Below are 20,981 nucleotides of genomic sequence, written 5' to 3'. Positions count from 1 at the left end.
CTCTCTATTTAAAGGACTTCATATGTATGTTTAAGGAGACTTGAATGAATAAAAAAATATATTTGCTCTGTGCAATTGAAGTGAGTGAGTGTTTTCTCCTTCTTAAATCAAGCGTTTGGCTTGGTTGTGTCGAGCTACTTCATGATTAGCGGCGTCGAGCGAGCTCCATTGCCCATGGTTGAGTTATTTCAATGAAAATATATGGTTAATGTTTCCAGAAGCGTGTTATTTGAAAGAGAACCTTTAGAACTAATGCATGCAGCTGCCACACTTTATATACCACCGCCGGGAAGAAAATAAAAAAAGAGTGTTAGATGACACCAAAAAATAGAGGTATCAATGACTAAAGAACATCGGAAGGGGTTGTCTGATCGAGCGAAGTTAGCGAGATTTGCACATGCACTGCGGGCATCTTGGCTGCCGATAAATGCTTCGACCGAACCTCCTCACACGCACCCTTTGGCCTTCGTCAATCATCTTTTTTACTCTGTCTTCAAAGCTGTTCCACCCTATAGTACTATTCTCAGACAAAATTGCTGCTAGCCTCTTCTTGTTTGGCCGCAAAGTAGGAGCACCGCCAGCACCATAGTAGGTTCGAAATCCAGACACTAGGGAGGATAGTTGGCTCCCAGAGTCAGTCATAGCAAACACATCGGCTGTTGAACAGGCAATGAAGTCTAATGCTGCTAACTGCACCAGAAATCACATTGTTATAATATGAAGGGTATATTACAATTTACTGGTGAAAGTAGTAGACAGTGCGCATTTACCTTAGAAGAGAAATTTTGAAAAGGTGCAAGTTCGCTCCGTGTGAGGAGAGTTTCCTTGGTGACCAAGTTAGGGTAGAGGCTAGTGAAGGATTTCATCCGAGAGCTTCCACCGTATATTTGAGAACCTGCTAGATAAATGTAAGTTACATGCTTAAAACCTAAACCAGCAAGAACTAGTCCGGCTTCTTCTGGTGCCAATGGACACCTCCCCAACAGTCTCAACTGTCTTGGAGAATCGGCCCTGCAAATTTTGGTAGCACAGAGAAAAAGCATCGGTTAGAAAAAAAAGTTGTCTTCACACGAAATTAGAGAAAATAACACCTAAAAAGGCAATAGAAGATAAATACTTTGAGTTCTTCAAGCGCTTAATGAGCAGCGGAAAATGGATTTCCCTGTAGGCTTGGAGTTCCTTTTTCTCACTTTCTCCACCTCCGAATTCACACAGGGAGTAGGCCACCATGTCAATCTCAAATCTTAAGTGTAGAGCGAGATATTTCGTTGGGCCTCTTGCAGCAACATGTACCTTTGAGGGAGTTTTTTGCATGAAATTTCCAAGCAATTGTTTGTCCAACATACTCAAAGCAGCATCATAATTCCTTAGCCTTCTAACCAACAGAGAACCGACTTGTTGGATTTTAGGTCCAAACTTCAAAGCATGAAAGTTACATTTGCATCTTAATCTCTGCAACAGAGATTGGAAAATATGTTACACTGCCATTTCATCTAGCCAACAATGTCCTCTTATTAAATGTCTATATACATGTGGTCAAGTTATAACCTGAAGCTCAGAAGGCAATGGATCAAAGCCTAGTCGATTTCCATATCCGAGGAAGTGAACAACTTGATTTCGCAAGAGAAGAGGAAGTACAATTCTGATATAATCAATTGGTTTTGCCTCCTTCACAAGATCTGCATCAGTAATCTGCAAAGAGGAAAAGGTAATCAGTTTACAAATTTGATGCGGAAATGAATGTAACAAAATAGGAGGATGACGTACAAGGCTACCAATTGCTTCAATGTCTAGTGTTTTCAAATGAGAAGGAAGTTCTTTGACTATGTTTACTTCATCCTTCAGTACATCTATAAAATACTGTTCTTGGTAAATATCTTCAAATTGGCTGCAATAACATGAACAAACTGAGCTTATCAGTACGCCGAATACATCAGTGAACTTATGCATCAATAATTTTTTCAAAACTGCAACATCAAGTTGAAGCTGTTAATGATATTTGAAGATGATCAGATAATTATCTCAAACCTTGGATCGTTCCATACATTGCTGTAAAGAAATCTTGGAAGAACAAGAGTAGCATTAAGAAGAGATGCCACAGCAACAGCATTGCAAATCTGTAATCATCATAAGAAGAATATGTATGTAAGTCAATTGAAACACTCATCTAATGAATGAACAACCACCTTATTAATTTTACACACGCACTTAGATAAGGATTAAAACTTCATCACAAGAAGACTTACAGCAACTCGTTGTTGATTGAGACCGCCATTTGCGCTGACTATTATGTATCCATTACTTTTCTTGTATCTCTCTGAGAGGGAAGATCAAAAACTAAATAACTAAGTAACAGGGTAAGGGTTTTAATTTTAGAAAACAAAATTGCGAAAAAAAATGAACAAATACCTAGGCCTGCCGAAACTTTTCTGTCTGCACAAGGTTTCCATGCAGCAACCTGCTTATATGGTTCCTCCCATAAAGTCGACGACTCTGGCTTAAACTCTTTCTAAAGCAAAAGATTTACGTGAGTAAAAAGAAAGATCCTGTAAACAAACTTAACAAGCTTATCTGAGTCAAAAGATCATAAGTTAAGAAGAAAACCTCTGCAATGGCGTCTTTCGCAACCTTTAGAAGCTGGTCATACATATGTACTGGTGATTTTTCTTTCATAATGTAGGCATCCCTGTCCTCCTTCGGAAAAGAATTGAAGTACATATTACAGACGTTATGAACATATAATATAGGATGATTTGAAAATTTTATGGCAAGAATTGTGTAAGGTCTTTACCTTAAACCCCTGTGGATTTCTTACATAATAAGTTGAATTCTGAAGAACCATCGAATAAAAAACTGACACTAGAAAAGAATCAAGCAGGAGAAGGAAACCCATCAACGCAAACACAATGATGAATGATCGCACATCTTTTCGAAGCCACAAATGCTTTTTCCCCACGAAACTCCCTTTACAGGTACCATATTTTACAGAATCACTTCTCACAGCATGAAAATGGTCATTTTTCAGACCATGAAGGAACAACATTTTGGAATTCAAATGGTTATCTCCTCCTGACATTCTCCTCCCAACATTAGAAGGATCATAGTCTTTAGTCCCTGATGATAAGTTATCGTCAATCTGTGGCTCGGGATGTGGACTTCTCGGAGACCCTTGTTTCCCCATTAGACTCTGTGATCTTTCAGTAATACTTCAATACAAGCAGCACACAATTTTCTTCACCATCTCTAGTTTCCGAAACGGTCAAGAAATTTCTGCCAATAAAGTAACTGAGAGCAAAAAAATACTTCAGGAAAAAACGCTGGAAACAACTCTAGAAGCTTGAAGTTGCACCACCACCCTCTAAATCTAATAATCTATGATATTTTTGTTTTCCAAAATCGACCCACCAACCATTAGACCATGTAACGAAAATTCAGGTTTGGTGTTACTCATTGACATGATGACATCAAGGATGAGAAAAGTATAAGGTCGGAGCAGGACATTGAAGGTATGAATTCAAAGTGAAGATAAGAAGTAGTTGAAAGTGGCAACATAAGCAGATGAGTGAAATGCAAGCGAAAAGTGAAAACTCAGCAACACCATTTTTTTTTTTTTTTTTTTTTTATAAACATCAACCATATTTAACAAACCAAACTTGTAGACAAAGAATTTTTATAAGTTATATATACAAAGGCTCAAAAAACAGTTGGGACTATAACCCTCTATTAGGAGAGGTTTTTCAGAATGTCAGAAATACGGGGCGTAATATCACATGTCATAAAATAATTGGAGGGATATGAAAAGAAAAACTTTCCATCAATTATATAATAACATGTAATGTTTTGCACCATGTTCCAAACACATTGAAAAATCTCTCATTTATTAGAATGTAATTTTCTAATTTGGGCTTATTTATGATTGGATGAGTACTACATACAGGAGGAGTCAGATACATCATTAGAGCATCTATTCAGATGTTAAATGTAAAACATTAAAATGATATTTGATGAATTATGTAACGATTTGATATTGTGTATCATTTTTCGCTCCATAAAAATACCATTTTATAATTTTTTCCATCTCTTTATGGTGTTCAGTTATTGAGACAATCAATTAAATACTTGGAACACACAACATTTATTATGAATTGCATGACATCTATTAAAAGAATTTTGTTGCCATTTTTTTATTGTTATTTGTCTATGTGACAGTTTTGACATTTTCTTTAGCAATTTTAGAGCCCAACCACCTATTTTTTATTGTTTCTTTTCATTTGCAGGAGCCCAAGTAGTAAGTTAATTAGAAAAAGAGTCTTCATTGAGGAAAATATTTTCCGCACTCTTTTTCTCTTTTCGCATACTTTTATTTATTTATTTCTTTGATTCACATTTGATTTATTTAATATAATGACAATAAGAAAAATCGAGAGTATACTGATTATAAAACGATTACAACCAAACAGATAAAAACTTGATCCGAAACATATGAAGAATTAGACAAGTCAAACAATTGATAATAGTAATAACTAATTGTTGCTTCTTGTTCTTATAGTGTGACTTACTAGAGCATGGTACGAAGAAATTAGAAGAAATCTCTAAGGAAAAGTAAACAACGATGACTTGAGGAATGTTGATTAATTAAGTACACTTTCACAATATTTGGGAGAAAGAAAGATCCTAACACTACACACTGTCTCCTACACTATCCTTCAAAAGCTTGGTCTTCATTTTACTGAGGATGGCTGCAGCATCACGCATAGTTATCCTCTCGTGAGGTGATTCTCTACAACAAGCTAGAGCTAATCCCATAACGGAAGATAAAAAATCCCCCATCCGCACAAAATCATGATTTGCCTCCTTCTCGAGTAAATTGGCATCCACAACGTCAACTATTGCATCTTGGATTAACAAATTTGCAATCCATTGCTTCATATTCATTTCCTCAACAAACATCTCATCTATTGGCTTTCTTTTTGTGAATATTTCCATGAGCACAATACCGAAACTGTACACATCCCCTTTCGTCGAAACAATTCCTTCTCTCCCATACTCTATATGCAATATGTATATAGTTAGTAAAATATAGAATGGGTATAGTACATGAAAAGTAGGTACGTATATTATTTTGCAACTTCGTGAAATAGATAACTTTTTAAAATTCGGACATTTTTAAATTTTAGCATTAAGAAGTATACGGAAAATGAAAGTATTTTTGAAAAAATACATATATACGTGTATGATGATACGCAAACTTTATATGCAAGTACCTTTATACATGTGATACACTAGGATTATAAATTGAAGACAAGTGCATCTATAAAACTTAAAGATAAACTATAGTTAGCACATCACCTGGAGCCATATACCCAATTGTGGCTAGGGTCAATGTCTGAGTCATAGAATCTCCTCCTCCCAAAAGTTTTGCGATTCCAAAATCAGCGACATGTGCAACCATATTCTCATCTAGGAGTATGTTACCCGGCTTCAAATCACAATGGACAATAGGTATTGGATAGCCATGGTGAAGGTATTCCAGTGCCAATGCAACATCTATCATTATATTCAACCTTTCTAGGATACTCAAAGAACAAAACTTTTCAGAATACAGCCACCTCTCAAGGCTCCCATTAGACATGTAGTTCAGTACCAAGGCTTTGAAACCAACTTCGTTACAACTATTGATGATTTTGATGAGATTCCGATGACGAATATTACTCAGCATTTCACATTCACTATCAAAAGTCTTGAAAGCCTCTTCCAGTTGTAGATTGAGAACTTTTACTGCAACCTCCATCCCATTTGAAAGCGTTCCTTTATATACAGAACCAAAACCACCAGTGCCAATTAAGTTGCTTTCATTAAACCCACTTGTCACCCTTAGAAGTTCTTGGTATGAAACTTTTCTCCAATGTTGTTAAGGAAGATATCTAAGATTAATTATAGTAAATATTGTAAATCTGTAATTAGTTATTTGCTTCCTATTATAGTTTGGTTTCCTTGATTGTAGGCATTAGATTAGGATCAGGAATGTATCTGTTTCCTATATATTTTGTAACCCTAGCATTCGGTGAATACAAGTGAAAAGCATTCTGCTATATCACGTTTCTATATGGTACCAGAGCGATCGATCTGGGCAAACCACGACAGAAATCTAAACCCTAGCAACCATAGCCATGGGTGACAAACCAGACAAGTCAACCTCTTTAGGCATGACTTTACATCAAAAGTGGGAAAACCCTAACCATCCACTTTTTCTTCACCACTCGGATCAGCCTGGCGCCATCCTTGTTCCGCAGCCACTCGTGGAAGACAACTATGGCACATGGGTGCAATCCATGACCATGGCCTTGATGGTCAAAAACAAGTTAGGGCTGGTTGATGGAACAATCACAAAGCCAACTGATGCGCAGGTTGAAGAATTACAGCAATGGAACCGATGTAATAATCTGGTGAAAACATGGTTGCTCGGTTCCATGTCAAAAGACATCTCAGGAAGTGTCATACACTGCAAGGACGCGCGGCAGATGTGGCTTGACTTGCAAGAAAGGTTTTCTCATGTGAATATCGTTCAACTGTTTCACATAGAAAACGAAATTCATAATTGTGTGCAAACCAACATGACGGTGAGTTCCTATTTCACCAAACTCAAAAGCCTTTGGGATGAACGTGATGCCTTATGTTCAATCCCGACGTGCCATTGCGAAGCAAGGAATGAAATAACATCATATGTGGAGACTCAGAAAACAATGAAGTTCCTCATGGGTTTAAGTGACTCATATGCTACGGTTCGTAGCAACACCCTCTTGCTGGATCCATTGCCAACTGTTAACAAAGCTTATGCGCTTGTTCTTCGTCATGAGAAACAAGTTGAGGTGTCAAACGGAAAGAGCAGCACCATGCAACCTGAGGCTGCCGCGTTTTCAGTGAAAGGTGTGGGTCGAGAACCTGAGACAGAAGATGGTGGTCAGCGATGCTCCAAATGCAACAAGACCAATCATAGCACCAAGAATTGTCGTGCTCATCTCAAGTGTACATTTTGTGGTTGGAAGGGACACACTTTCGACTTTTGCCGCAAACGAAAGGCAGCGGCTGAAACTGACCAAAGTCGGCCTTCCAAGGGCAACCAGGTCACGGGTCGTGACAAGAAGGACACAATGCCCAACTTTCCCTTTTCTCCGGAGGACTGCAAGCAGATTCTTCAGCTTTTGAACAAGAGCAAATCCTCTTTCGCCAATCAAGTGGGTAATTCTTCCAATCATGAAGACCTTTCAGGTAAAGCATTTTCCTTCATGCGTAATGGAAAGCAAACCATTTGGATTTTGGACAGTGGTGCCACAGACCACATCGTATGCAGTCCTGAGTTCCTCACGTCCTCAAAACGTGTTGAAAATCATAGTGTTGAATTACCAAATGGTTCCCTTGCTACCGTAACCCATGTCGGCCAAGTGGTGTTCTCTCCCAACCTTATCCTTGACAATGTTTTATGTGTACCCTTGTTTAGGTTAAATTTGATATCTATTAGCAAATTAGCCTATGATTCCCTCTACATCACCATTTTTCTCAAACAATTTTGTGTCATACAGGACCTACGTTCGGGGAAGATGATTGGGACGGGAATTGAACGAGAGGGACTCTACTATCTCGAACCACCAAGGAAGGGATCCTGCAACACCATATCCACCATGAGCTCTTCTTTTTGGCACCAACGCCTTGGGCACCCATCATCTAAAGTGTCTTCGTTACTTCCATTTGTGCACAATAAAACGTGTGATTCTCATCAATGTTTAATTTGTCCCTTGGCTAAACAAACCAGATTGTCTTTTCCCTTGAGTTCTATATCTACTCATTCATGTTTTGAATTAATACATATTGATATTTGGGGTGGTTATAAAGTTCCTTCCCTCTCAGGCGCAAAATATTTCCTCACCATTGTAGATGATTACACACGGTGCACCTGGGTTTACTTGATGAAACACAAATCTGACACACAAGCTATCCTTGTTCAATTCATACACATGGTTGAGAATCAATTCAACATAACAGTTAAGGTGATTCGAAGTGATAATGGTCCCGAGTTCAAACTTGTCTCTTTTTACGAACTCAAAGGGATCCTACACCAAACCAGTTGTGTCAACACACCACAACAAAATGGTGTTGCTGAACGCAAACACAGACACCTGTTAAATGTTGCACGAGCACTTCTTTTTCAAGCCAACCTGCCTAAACAATTTTGGGGGGATGCCATTCTCACTTCGGCCTATCTTATTAACCGTACACCCACACCTCTTCTTCAAGGGAAAACACCATATCACAAGTTGTTTAACACAGCACCAAATTACATGCATTTACGTGTTTTTGGCTGCTTATGTTTTGCATCAACCCATGCACAAAAACCCTCTAAATTTGATCCTCGTGCACGACGATGTATTTTTCTTGGGTACCCCCATGGTCAAAAGGGTTACCGATTGTTTGATCTCACACTTAAACAGATTTTCGTGTCCCGGGATGTCACCTTTTTCGAAGATCATTTTCCCTATCAATTACCTCCTACTTCCGCTGCTTCTTCTACCACTCCCACTCCGCCTCCCATAGAACCTTACTCGCCATCTTTTGATACATCACCTCCTCTCTTCCCTCCACCTCCCATAGAACCTTCTCCTGACATAGGCTCTTCTCCACCTGTTGAAACCCCCTCGCCTCCCTCACCTGCACCATCCTCCTCACCTCCACCTTCCCCCCCCGCTGCTCACTTCCCCACTGCACCACCGCCACCTCGTCGTGGCACACGTCCTACAAAACCCTCCTCTTTCTTGCAGGATTTCCACGTCGAGACCTCTCTCCCGTCCCGACTTGCTCCTTCCTCGAATCTGGTTCAGGTCTCAGGTACAGCTCACCCTTTATCTCATTACCTATCTTACAATCGCCTTTCTCCCATGCATAAACATTTTGTCACTAACGTTACCACCATCCGAGAGCCTACCACTTACCTGCAGGCTGTCTAACATCCACAATGGCGTGACGCCATGCAACACGAAATTGCTGCTCTTCAGGCCAACCATACTTGGTCTCTCGTTCCTCTTCCTCCTCGTAAAAGGGCGATTGGGTGCAAATGGGTGTACAAGGTTAAGCTTAAACCTGATGGGACCATCGAGCGTTACAAAGCCAGGTTGGTTGCCAAGGGCTATAGCCAAATAGAAGGGGTTGACTACCGTGAAACTTTTGCTCCGGTTGCCAAGTTAACCACTGTCCGTGTGCTCCTTAGTGTTGCGGCTGTGCGTCAGTGGCATTTGCACCAACTAGATGTCAACAACGCCTTCTTGCATGGTGATCTTGATGAGGAAGTGTACATGCACTTACCTCCTGGCTTCGGTCGAAAGGGGGAGACTCGTGTATGCAAGCTACACAAATCCTTATATGGTTTAAAGCAAGCCTCCAGACAATGGTTCATTAAACTTTCCAATGCTCTCAAGGCTGCTGGATTTCATCAATCGTGGTCTGATTATTCTTTGTTCGTCCGAAGTCAGCACGGTAACTTCATTGCTTTGTTGGTATATGTTGATGATGTAATTTTGGCAGGAAATAATCTGCAAGAAATTGAAGCAACGAAAAAGTTCCTCTCGCAACAATTCAAATTGAAGGACTTGGGACAACTTAAATATTTCTTGGGGATAGAGGTTGCACGGTCTAACAATGGCATCACCTTATGTCAACGAAAGTATGCATTGGATATATTAGATGATGCAGGATTTTTGGGTGCTAAACCTTCACGATTTCCTGTGGAGCCCAATGTTTCTCTCACACAGGCAGAAGGAGAACTTCTGGTTGATGCTTCATCCTATAGAAGGCTTGTGGGTAGGTTGATCTACCTGACTATAACGAGGCCGGACTTAGCTTACGCTGTGCATATGTTAAGCCAGTTTATGGAAAAGCCTAGACAACCACATCTTGAAGCAGCACACAAAGTTCTCAAATACATCAAGAGTGCACCAGGACAAGGCATATTTTTGCCATCTAAGGGATCCTTACAGTTAAGGGCATTTTGTGACGCTGACTGGGCTAGATGCAAAGACACAAGAAGATCGATAACAGGCTATTGTGTTCAACTTGGTCAAGCACCGATATCCTGGAAAACAAAGAAGCAAACCACTGTTTCCCGTTCTAGTGCAGAAGCCGAGTACCGTTCCATGGCAGCCACATGTTGTGAGATCACATGGTTAAAGAACATTTTGAGGGACTTAAAGGTGAGTCATTCACAACCAGTCATGTTGTTCTGTGATAACCAAGCAGCCATATACATTGCTTCGAACCCGGTGTTTCATGAACGGACAAAGCATATAGAGATTGACTGTCATTTAGTGAGAGAAAAGGTTCAAGAAGGACTGATTCGTACGGCATACATACGCACAAATGACCAACCAGCAGACATCTTCACCAAGCCGTTGGGTTCCACACAGTTTGAAACATTGCTCAGCAAGTTGGGTGTCATTAACATACACTCCAACTTGAGGGGGAGTGTTAAGGAAGATATCTAAGATTAATTATAGTAAATATTGTAAATCTGTAATTAGTTATTTGCTTCCTATTATAGTTTGGTTTCCTTGATTGTAGGCATTAGATTAGGATCAGGAATGTATCTGTTTCCTATATATTTTGTAACCCTAGCATTCGGTGAATACAAGTGAAAAGCATTCTGCTATATCACGTTTCTATAGGTCAGGCAACAAGATAGTATCTGTTGCAACTTCCACATTATTCCTTATCATGCGCACTATTAGTAACGCTATAAAGGTCCCTAGGAGCATTGCTGACAATATCCCTGGAACAATATACTTCACGATAGATTTTCTAGCCTTCTTTGAATTTGGTTTCTCTGTACTGTTTGTGCATGGTTGAACATGGAGTCGCGGTGCACCACAAAGTGCAGCATTTGATGTAAATGATTGAGCAGAGAAGTTTTTGAAAGGACCACCTGTTGGAATTTCTCCTTGGAGTATGTTGATAGATAAATTTAGATACTTGAGATGTAACAGTGTTTCTAGAGACTTTGGAATCACTCCCGACAGATTATTTTTGGACAGATCCAAGAATTCCAGGCTTAGCATGTTGCCAAATGAACTGGGAATGTGGCCATCTAAATTATTATCTTTTAATGAAAGACTAACCAAATCCTGGAGTCCACCAATACTATTTGGTAGAGCACCAGATAATTGGTTATTTGATAAATCCATATCTGTTGCAACTGTAAGTTTTCCAATACTTTCTGAGAGAGGTCCAGATAGAGAATTGGTTGACAAGTTGAGGTGCAAGATATATGTGAGTTGCCACAAGGAAGGTGGTATTGTGGAACTTAACAAATTGGAAGCTAATGATAGAGTTCTTAGAGTTGCAACTAGATTACCTAAGCAGGAAGGTACAGAACCAGAGAGTTGATTACCACCCAAAAGTAATTCAGCTAGATTGTCGAGTTCATATGGGATGTATCCTTGCAACTTGTTATCGTTCAAATACAAACCTTGAAGATTCCCTAATCTTCCCACAGAAGTTGGAATTGACCCACTCAATTCATTGTATCCCAAGTCTAAGGATGTCAGCTTGCTCATATTTCCAATATCACTTGGAATGTTGCCCCTCAAGTTGCAATTGCTTATATCAAGATATTCAAGCGATGTAGAGAGATTTCCAAAGGAAACCGGAAGAGTGATGTTTAATGGATTTTCCGATAAAAGGAACCCCCAAAGATTTGTAAGATTAGCGAAACAAGAAAGGATGTTTAGTTCTGGAGTTGAAGTATTAATCGCCAAATTATTTTTGCTTAAGCTAAGATACTCAAGGGTTTTCAAGAGACAGAGCTTGGTTGGAATAAACCCATAAAATGAGTTCGTGGACATATCTAGCCTTGCAAGCTTAGAACCATTGGACATGAAGTTGGGAAATGGTCCACTGAGTTGATTGTCTGCTACAAAAAACTTTTGTAGGTCTGGCACCCCAATACCTATGTTTGCAGGAAGGCTGCCTGAGAGTTGATTTCCAGTAAGAGAAATTGCTATGATCTTGGACATATTGAAGATTGTGGATGGGATGGGGCCATGGAGATTATTAACATGGAGTCCCAAACTCTGCAAATTTTTAAGATGACCAATTTCATCTGGTATGGTACCTGCCGCAATTCATATTCTCAGATGCTACAAATCACTACATATATAAATTAATGTAATATAACAGCAAATGTTGAATTAATGGCCACAAGTGTCCAAAAAAACTTTCGGCTAATAAACAAACCAAAATAAAAAAAAGGTGAAAGACATCATGATGAGGAGGCATCATGATTATGTTTGTTGAAAAGAAAAGTTGATGGTCATGATGATGTTTTTGAATTTTTTATTGGGTGATGATGATGGATGAATGTTAGTATACGGAAGTGAGAAAGAGAGAGGAAAGATAGATCACCATTTTCTGTTTTGTAGTCCATCTTTGAGAGAGCAAAGAGAGCTGCAGAGAGCAGAAAACTGAGAGCAAAAAGAGAAGAAAGAAAGGTGATTTCTTTCTTTGTTGGTACTCACTCAATCAAAGTTGTATTTGTGTATTAGCTTTGAGCTTTGTATAGAGAGGAAATTATTCACTATATTTCCCTCTCTATTTGTTTCTTTGGTGAGTGAGAGTTATTGGGTGTATTGGGTTATTTGGGTTGTGAGATTGCCAACACTTTGTAAACTCCCATTTGGTTGATAGTGGATTATTGGGTGAGCTCCTACTGCTCCGAGGACGTACTCCAGTTACACTGACTGTTGAGGAACCTCGTTAAAATCTTGGTGTTCTTTTATATTTTGTTCTTGCATTTTCATTTGATAAATTTCCTGTGGGTTAGCTTGAGTTGGTTCCAACGGGTTTGGTGCTATCCAAGCACAACAATTGGTATCAGAGCACTGGTTGCTCTTGGGTACTGTCTAGTTGCCAAAGATGTCAGACGGGCAAGATGAAAATCCTTTTGGAAGCAGCTCCGGGTTTGCAAGAACTACGGTGCAAAATGCAAAGTTCGAAGTGGAAAAGTTTGATGGCACAAACAACTTTGGGATGTGGCAATGTGAGGTCAAAGATGTGTTGGCTCAACAAGATCTACTTACCGCTTTGGGAGAGAAGCCGGAAGCTATGTCGAAGTCGGAATGGGAGAAATTAAATTTGTGGGCTTGCTCTTCAATTTGGTTGTGCCTTGCAAAAACTCAGAAGTATTTTGTGATGCGGGAGACGGTAGCAAGTGTGTTGTGGCAAAAATTGGAAGACAAGTATATGACGAAGAGTGCAGAGAACCGGCTACACTTGAAGAAAAAACTCTACCGCTTCCAATACAAAGAAGGTACAAAAATGATTAGACACCTTGATGCTTTTAATAAGTTGATTGCCGACTTGTTAAATTTAGATGAGGATATTAAGGATGAAGATAAGGCCTTAATATTGTTGAATTCATTGCCGGACTCTTATGAGCATTTTGTTACCACTATTATGCATGGTAAAGAAACTGTGAAATTTGAAGATGTGTCAAATGCCTTGATGAATTATGAAATGAGGCATAGAGATAAAAATCATGATAGTACCTCTGAAACTTTATTTGTTAGAGGTAGATCATCGGAGAGGAGATCATCTTCTAGTAGGAAAAAATCACAGTCTCGACCTAGAGGAAACTCTAAAGGTAGAAAACCTTTGGAAAGGGATGAATGTGCCTTTTGTCGTAATAAGGGTCATTGGAAGAAAGATTGTCCTAAATTGAAGACCAAAGGCAAAGAAAGTTCTGAAGCTAATGTTGCTGAGGTTGAAACAGATTTTTCTGATTTTGCTTTAACCACTTCCTCATCATTTGATTGTGCTACTAAGTGGGTGTTGGATACGGGTTGTACTCATCATATGACTCCTCACAAGGATTGGTTTTCAAGCTTGAAAGAGTTTGATGGTGGCGTTGTGTTCATGGGAGATGACAATCCTTGCACAACAAAAGGGATTGGTACAGTTCGTTTGAAGTTGCATGATGGCATGGTTAAAAAGTTGACAGGTGTTCGGTATGTACCGAATTTGAAGAAAAATCTTATTTCTTTAGGTACTTTGGAATCCAAGGGTTTCAGGTTTCATTCAGATGGACAGACATTGAAAGTTACTTATGGTGCACTTGTTGTGATGAAAGCTCCTAGATGTGGCCATTTGTATTTATTGCAGGGAAGCACTGTGACAGGTGAAGCATCTGTAGTATCTGAAAATATGGGCACATCTGATTCAGATACTACTAAATTGTGGCATATGAGATTAGGCCATGCCGGTGAGAAAGTTCTACAAGGGCTTGTGAAACAAGGTCTTCTAAAAGGTGCCACGACTTGTAAGCTTGATTTCTGTGAGCATTGTGTCTTGGGGAAGCAAACTAGAGTGAAGTTTGGTACTGCTGTACATCAGACGAAGGGCATTCTTGATTATGTGCATTCGGATGTTTGGGGTCCTACAAAGATTCCCTCTTTGAGTGGTAGACATTGGTTCGTGACCTTTGTTGATGATTATTCAAGAAGGTCTTGGGTTTACACTATGAAGCACAAGAGTGAGGTATTGAGCATTTTCTTGAGTTGGAAGAAAATGGTTGAGAACCAGACTGGGAGAAAGATTAAGATTTTGAGATCGGATAATGGTGGTGAATACACATCCGATCATTTCTTTAAAGTTTGCAAAGAGGAAGGAATTGTGAGACATTTCAGTGTTCGGGGAACTCCACAACAAAATGGAGTTGCAGAAAGATTGAATCGAACCTTGCTTGAGAAGGTTAGATGTATGTTGTCTCAGTCGGGTTTAAGCAAGTCATTTTGGGCAGAAGCAGTTAATTATGCATGTCACATCATCAATCGGTTACCCTCAGCTGCTATTCAGGGTAAGACACCAATGGAGGTATGGACTGGAAAACCTTCTTCTGATTATGACTATATCCGTATTTTTGGTTCACCTGCTTATTTTCATGTGACTGAAAATAAACTTGATCCTAGAGCCAAAAAGGCTATCTTTCTTGGTTTTAGTAGTGGTGTCAAAGGTTACAGGTTGTGGTGTCCAGAGATGAAGAAACTGGTAATTAGTAGAGATGTGACATTTGATGAAGAAAGTATGTTCAAAGACTCTGAGAAAAATGTGAAAGATGTCCAACAGGTGGGGCTTGAGAAAGTTGCCTCTGGTACTTCAAATCCTATTTCCGCTGATGTCGAAGCCACTACAAGTGAAGAAGTGGGAGACCATGAGGATGTTGAAGAAGTTGAACTTGAAGATTCTATTCAAGTTGAAGAGCAAGTTTCACCTCAAGAGTCTATTGCCAAGAACAGAGGAAAGAGACAAATTACCAAGCCAGCTCGGTATAGTGATTATGTTGCTTTTGCTCTTCCTATTATCACTGATGAGATTCCATCCAATTTCGAGGAAGCCATTGAGAGTGAGGAGAAGAAGAGGTGGTGCAATGCCATGGGTGATGAGATGAATTCTCTCTTGAAGAACAAGACTTGGGAGTTAGCTAAATTGCCTAAGGGCAAGAAAGCTATTGGTTGCAAATGGGTGTATGCCAAGAAGGAAGATGCTGATGAGAAAAGCAATGTGAGATTTAAAGCAAGATTAGTTGCTAAAGGGTATGCACAAAAAGAGGGCATTGACTACAATGAAATATTTTCTCCGGTTGTGAAGCACTCCTCAATTCGTATTATGTTAGCTCTTGTTGCACAATATGATCTTGAGCTTGTGCAACTCGATGTGAAGACGGCTTTCCTACATGGTGATTTGAATGAAGAGATCTATATGTGTCAACCGGATGGGTATATAGTGAAAGGGAAGGAAAATTTGTTTTGCAAATTGAAGAAATCACTTTATGGCTTGAAGCAATCTCCAAGGCAATGGTATTTGAGGTTTGATAAATTTATGAGAGGCCAAAATTATTCTAGAAGTCAATATGATCATTGTGTGTACTTCAAGAAGTTGCAAGATGGGTCTTTCATTTATTTGTTGATATATGTTGATGATATGTTGATTGCCTCAAAGAATGTTGAAGAGATTGAGAAATTGAAGAAACAAATGAAGAATGAGTTTGAGATGAAGGATCTTGGTGAAGCGAAGAAGATCCTTGGCATGGAGATCACTAGAGATAGAGCAAAGGGTTTTGTCAGTTTGAATCAAAGACAATACCTTGAGAAGTTGATTCGGAAGTTTGGAGTTCATGATTCAACCAAACCGGTTAGTACCCCTTTGGCTCCTCATTTTAAATTGAGTTCTCTACAGTGTCCTAAAAATGATAAAGAGAAGCTGCAAATGAAAAATATACCATATGCAAATTTGGTTGGTAGTTTGATGTATGCAATGGTATGCTCTAGACCGGATATTGCTCATGCAGTTGGCATGGTGAGTCGATATATGCATAATCCAGGTAAAGAGCATTGGCAAGCAGCTAAGTGGATATTGAGATATCTCCATGGTACTCGAGATGTTGGTTTATGTTTTGAGAGAGATGACTCTGGTATTGGTCATTTTGCAGTTGGTTATGTTGATTCAGATTATGCAGGTGATCTGGATGGAAGGAAGTCTACTACAGGCTATGTGTTTACTATGGCTAAAGGGCCAGTTTGTTGGAGGTCCATTTTGCAGTCGTCTGTTGCTTTGTCTACTACAGAGGCTGAATATATGGCAGTTGCTGAAGCTATAAAGGAGGCCATTTGGATACATGGGCTGATTAGAGATTTGGGGGTTGATCAGAAGCAGGTGGAGGTACATTGTGATAGTCAGAGTGCCATTTATTTGGCTAAGTATCAGGTTCATCATGCGAGGACCAAGCACATAGATGTGCGTTATCACTTTGTTCGTGAAATTGTTGGTGAAGGGGAAATCATTCTCCAGAAGATTCCAACTAAAGACAACCCCGCTGATATGTTGACTAAGGTTGTTGGTGTAGCCAAGTTTGTTCACTGTTTGAACTTGGCTCACATTATGCCTATATAAAGAAGGCGTTGAGCAGTAGGAGTTTTGGAGCATTTGGCTCGGCATGAGTTGTTCTCTTGCTAGTGTTCGGGAGTGATGTTGTGTGCTAATTGTGTTGGTTGGCTTATCATGGCGTTTTTCGGAACTTGGCCAAGGTGGAGATTGTTGAATTAATGGCCACAAGTGTCCAAAAAAACTTTCGGCTAATAAACAAACCAAAATAAAAAAAGGTGAAAGACATCATGATGAGGAGGCATCATGATTATGTTTGTTGAAAAGAAAAGTTGATGGTCATGATGATGTTTTTGAATTTTTTATTGGGTGATGATGATGGATGAATGTTAGTATACGGAAGTGAGAAAGAGAGAGGAAAGATAGATCACCATTTTCTGTTTTGTAGTCCATCTTTGAGAGAGCAAAGAGAGCTGCAGAGAGCAGAAAACTGAGAGCAGAAAGAGAAGAAAGAAAGGTGATTTCTTTCTTTGTTGGTACTCACTCAATCAAAGTTGTATTTGTGTATTAGTTTTGAGCTTTGTATAGAGAGGAAATTATTCACTATATTTCCCTCTCTATTTGTTTCTTTGGTGAGTGAGAGTTATTGGGTGTATTGAGTTATTTGGGTTGTGAGATTGCCAACACTTTGTAAACTCCCATTTGGTTGATAGTGGATTATTGGGTGAGCTCCTACTGCTCCGAGGACGTACTCCAGTTACACTGACTGTTGAGGAACCTCGTTAAAATCTTGGTGTTCTTTTATATTTTGTTCTTGCATTTTCATTTGATAAATTTCCTGTGGGTTAGCTTGAGTTGGTTCCAACGGGTTTGGTGCTATCCAAGCACAACAGCAAACTCATCTTACAAGACTATTAGTTAAAATGTCGCATTTATAGTATTGATCGTTTCACTAGTTTCACCAAATTGTTAAAGAACATATAAATAGAAAAGGAGTTGTAAAAAAAATGAGGACGAAGATGGGTACATATTCAGCTACAGAACACATCTCGAATTTTGTATATGCTATGAAATTTCTTTATGCTGAAGATGGGTACTTTGTACTTTTCTTTTAATTCAGGCTTCCTTTCGCTCTTCATGTTGAACATGATGATTTCAATTTTCAATAGAATTCTCATTAATCATATCCCCAAATTACGAAAAGTTTTTTTTTTTTTCTCTCTTTTTGACAACAGCAAGGTGAGAGAGACTTAAAATTGAGTAAAAAAATTATGAATCATTCATGAGTAAGTAAATATGACCCAACATTTAATAAAGAAATAATCATGATTGGAAAAACAAAATATGTTAATTGGCAGGTACCTGTCAAGTTGTTGTAGCTAATGGTAATCTCTGCTAACTGGGTAGAGTTCCCGATACTTTTTGGTATGCTTCCACCGAAGTTGTTATAGTCTAATGAGAACTGAAGAAGCTCTTTGCATTGCCAAAATTTTGATGGAAGTGGACCATCAAGTTTGTTGCGAGCCAAACTCAAGATCTGAATACTAGGAAGATGCTGACAGAAATCGTCCGGAATACTACCAGTCAAGTGGTTTATTGTTAGAGCCAAAATTTTCAAAGAAGACATGTTGAAGACCTCCAAAGGAACAGGCCCTTTTAGGTCATTAACCTGCACGTACAACTTCTCCACCAGATCTTTACTACCAATCAAGTTTGGAATTTCTGAAAAATCAGTACATACGTGTTTAAGTCATCAGCTGGTCCTTATGATACGGGTTACATATAAATTAGTTTTCTTAATGCAGTACTGCAATGACAAAGTTTAGCTACCTTCGAACATGTTATAATCAAGGTATATGACCTTGAGCATGGTTAAGTTCCCGATTTCTCTTGGTATGCTACCTGTTAATTAGACAAAATATGTGCATGCCGGCCTATAGTTATGAAAAGTACCAAAAAAGTAGGATGCATAATCACTAGAACAATTTAAGCTGATCGAGTCATACCTGTGAAATTGTTGTGTCCAAGTAATATCTCCTCCAGCATTTTTAGTTTCTCCACTTCTCTTGGTATGCTCCCTATAAATTCAGGAACGCATAATATGTGTGCCGCAGAAAGAGAATAGGGGAAAAGAAATTAAAATACCAGATAAATACCAAGCATGGTGTTAAAACTTAAAGCACAAGTAATGATCACCAAGAGTTCCATATAGCTTTGTTTGATAAGTACGTACCGGATAGCTCGTTGTTTCTTAGATCAAGTACTTGCAGTGCAGATAAGTTGAAGATAGCATTCGGTATGAAACCTGAAAATTGATTACCATACAAATCGAAGGTTTGAAGTTCAGATAAGGACCCGAACCATGACGGAATGGTTCCTATAAAGTTGTTAAAGCTGAACCTAATCAACTTCAACCTCCGTAGACGAGACAATTCCGATGGCAGGGTACCATGGAAACTGTTGTTTCTGAATTCCAACTGAACAAGAAATGATAGGTTTCCTAGTTGTGGAGGAATAGAGCCTGTGAGACCCATGTAAGAGAGATTCAAGGCTGTGACTCTAAGGTGGCCTACACCGCAAGTAACGCCAACCCAGTTGCAGATATTCGAATTCGAGGTAGACCAGTTGGTGGTCAATATGTTTTGAGGGTCACTAGTGATATGGGCTTTGAGAGCAAGAAGAGCAGCCTGGTCTGTGCTGATGTTGGTTTGAGCGGCTACTGTGCCTATTAATGAGTTCGGCATATACATACAACAGCTCAGGGCGAGCAACAAAGTTAACGACAAGAGGGAACGAGTTCTCGCCATTGTCCTATACAGCAAACATTTTCTGAAAACCAAGAAGACACAAGTGTCTGCAATTCGAAGTTCGTATTCATTATAAAACTTGAATTTATTGACGAAGACTGCTGAAAAGAAAATAATTTATTGACTAAAAGGAGCCAGATGTATTTTATGGAATTTAAGGAGTGGAAGTAATGCCTTCGTTGATCCAACTAGCTAACATGTACTGTGCCAAAGTGGACTAAATTAGCAGTATCCGAAGTCGACTAAATTATCAATACAATACTGTGCCAAAGTGGACTGAATTAGCAGCATCCAAATGCCGGCCAAGGCGTCCTTACCATTCCCAATATACTAATTAATAATATCTTTGACTTTAGAATAGTGCTCACCTGAACAATGACGACCCTTTGAGCTTCTTTTCCTGGGGATTTTAGGAATTTCATGATTGTAACTATTTATCGTACATCGTACAGTCAAAAATATTTTAAAATATAAAATATAAAATAAAATTTAAATAGTACCTAATAATTTATTACCTCACGATATAAAATGAACGATCACGATCACAAGATCTTTAAGATCTCAATAAAAGAATCCGGCCAGGATCCTTTTCCCTTTGATATTCATGGTACTCTACCCAATTGCACTAAAAATTTCCGGTCGCAAAACCTGAGAAAAGTGAAAATAATAAAATAAAAGATTGTTTTAAAATTTTGGTGAATATCTAATATGAACACATATATGCATCAAATTCTCAAGCTCTATTGAACAACGAGATAATTATATTGCGGAAATAATTGAGTAATCCAAATTTGAGTTTGTGGAGGAGAGATCAAATGGAATTGATGATTGAAAGTCTATCAGCCCAAATGGTCATTTGGATTACTTGCGTCTAGTTTTATTCTTGTTTTTCTTTTGCGTGTATTTTCATAATTTTTTAGATTTGATTGTGTCAAAGGTGAAGATTTAAGAGTTTGGATGATGAGGTGGAATGGTTGATAGCGAAGGACGTTCAGCCGTGTGGCTTCGAAAGTTTATATATTTTCTGTTTTTCATTACTTATCGATTCATGTCTTACTCGATTATTGGCTAGAGTTTATTTATACAATTACATTCCTTCTACTAAACACCTACAAAAAATGGTTTGACTTTTTGAACAATTTCCTAACCCATCATTAAAAATATGAGAAATCAAATGTAGGTCTCGGTAAAAAGAAAAAAAAAAGAAAGTTGACATACCTCATCAGGATTTCCCCAAACGACGTTTTCTTCATTTAT

General features: G+C 38.8%; 3 protein-coding genes across 4 annotated transcripts; 1 reads left to right on the top strand and 2 right to left on the bottom strand.

The window, feature by feature from the left end:
• Positions 1-242: 242 nt before the first annotated feature.
• On the bottom strand, positions 243-3,435 carry LOC103434898 (O-fucosyltransferase 8). The gene is made up of 10 exons (XM_008373270.4): positions 2,792-3,435; positions 2,605-2,694; positions 2,410-2,509; positions 2,247-2,317; positions 2,029-2,117; positions 1,768-1,888; positions 1,549-1,692; positions 1,118-1,452; positions 771-1,011; positions 243-690 (listed from the first exon to the last, which is right to left on the bottom strand). Exons 1-10 carry the CDS (start codon positions 3,179-3,181, stop codon positions 382-384), a joined length of 1,890 nt encoding a protein of 629 aa, XP_008371492.3. The 5' UTR covers positions 3,182-3,435; the 3' UTR covers positions 243-381.
• A 1,055-nt stretch (positions 3,436-4,490) lies between these two features.
• Positions 4,491-19,778, bottom strand: LOC103435108 (receptor kinase-like protein Xa21). 2 transcript variants are annotated; one of them, XM_008373498.4, is made up of 6 exons: positions 19,151-19,778; positions 18,924-18,995; positions 18,748-18,819; positions 18,280-18,639; positions 5,350-5,808; positions 4,491-5,048 (listed from the first exon to the last, which is right to left on the bottom strand). In XM_008373498.4, the coding sequence occupies exons 1-6, from the start codon at positions 19,722-19,724 to the stop codon at positions 4,681-4,683; spliced, it is 1,905 nt and encodes a 634-aa protein (XP_008371720.2). In that variant the 5' UTR covers positions 19,725-19,778; the 3' UTR covers positions 4,491-4,680. The 2 variants fall into 2 exon arrangements, with proteins under 2 accessions (XP_008371720.2, XP_070677564.1); XM_070821463.1 differs by lacking the exons at positions 4,491-5,048; positions 5,350-5,808 and adding an exon at positions 10,661-12,154.
• Positions 6,079-7,806, top strand: LOC139195805 (uncharacterized). The gene is made up of 2 exons (XM_070821464.1): positions 6,079-7,269; positions 7,581-7,806. Exons 1-2 carry the CDS (start codon positions 6,171-6,173, stop codon positions 7,616-7,618), a joined length of 1,137 nt encoding a protein of 378 aa, XP_070677565.1. The 5' UTR covers positions 6,079-6,170; the 3' UTR covers positions 7,619-7,806.
• Positions 19,779-20,981: the final 1,203 nt, after the last annotated feature.

Source organism: Malus domestica, chromosome 05, assembly GCF_042453785.1.
Source record: "Malus domestica chromosome 05, GDT2T_hap1".
In the NCBI taxonomy this organism is placed as follows: domain Eukaryota; kingdom Viridiplantae; phylum Streptophyta; class Magnoliopsida; order Rosales; family Rosaceae; genus Malus; species Malus domestica.
Note: the sequence above shows the minus strand (reverse complement) of the source record. Positions and strands in the feature narration are given on the sequence as shown.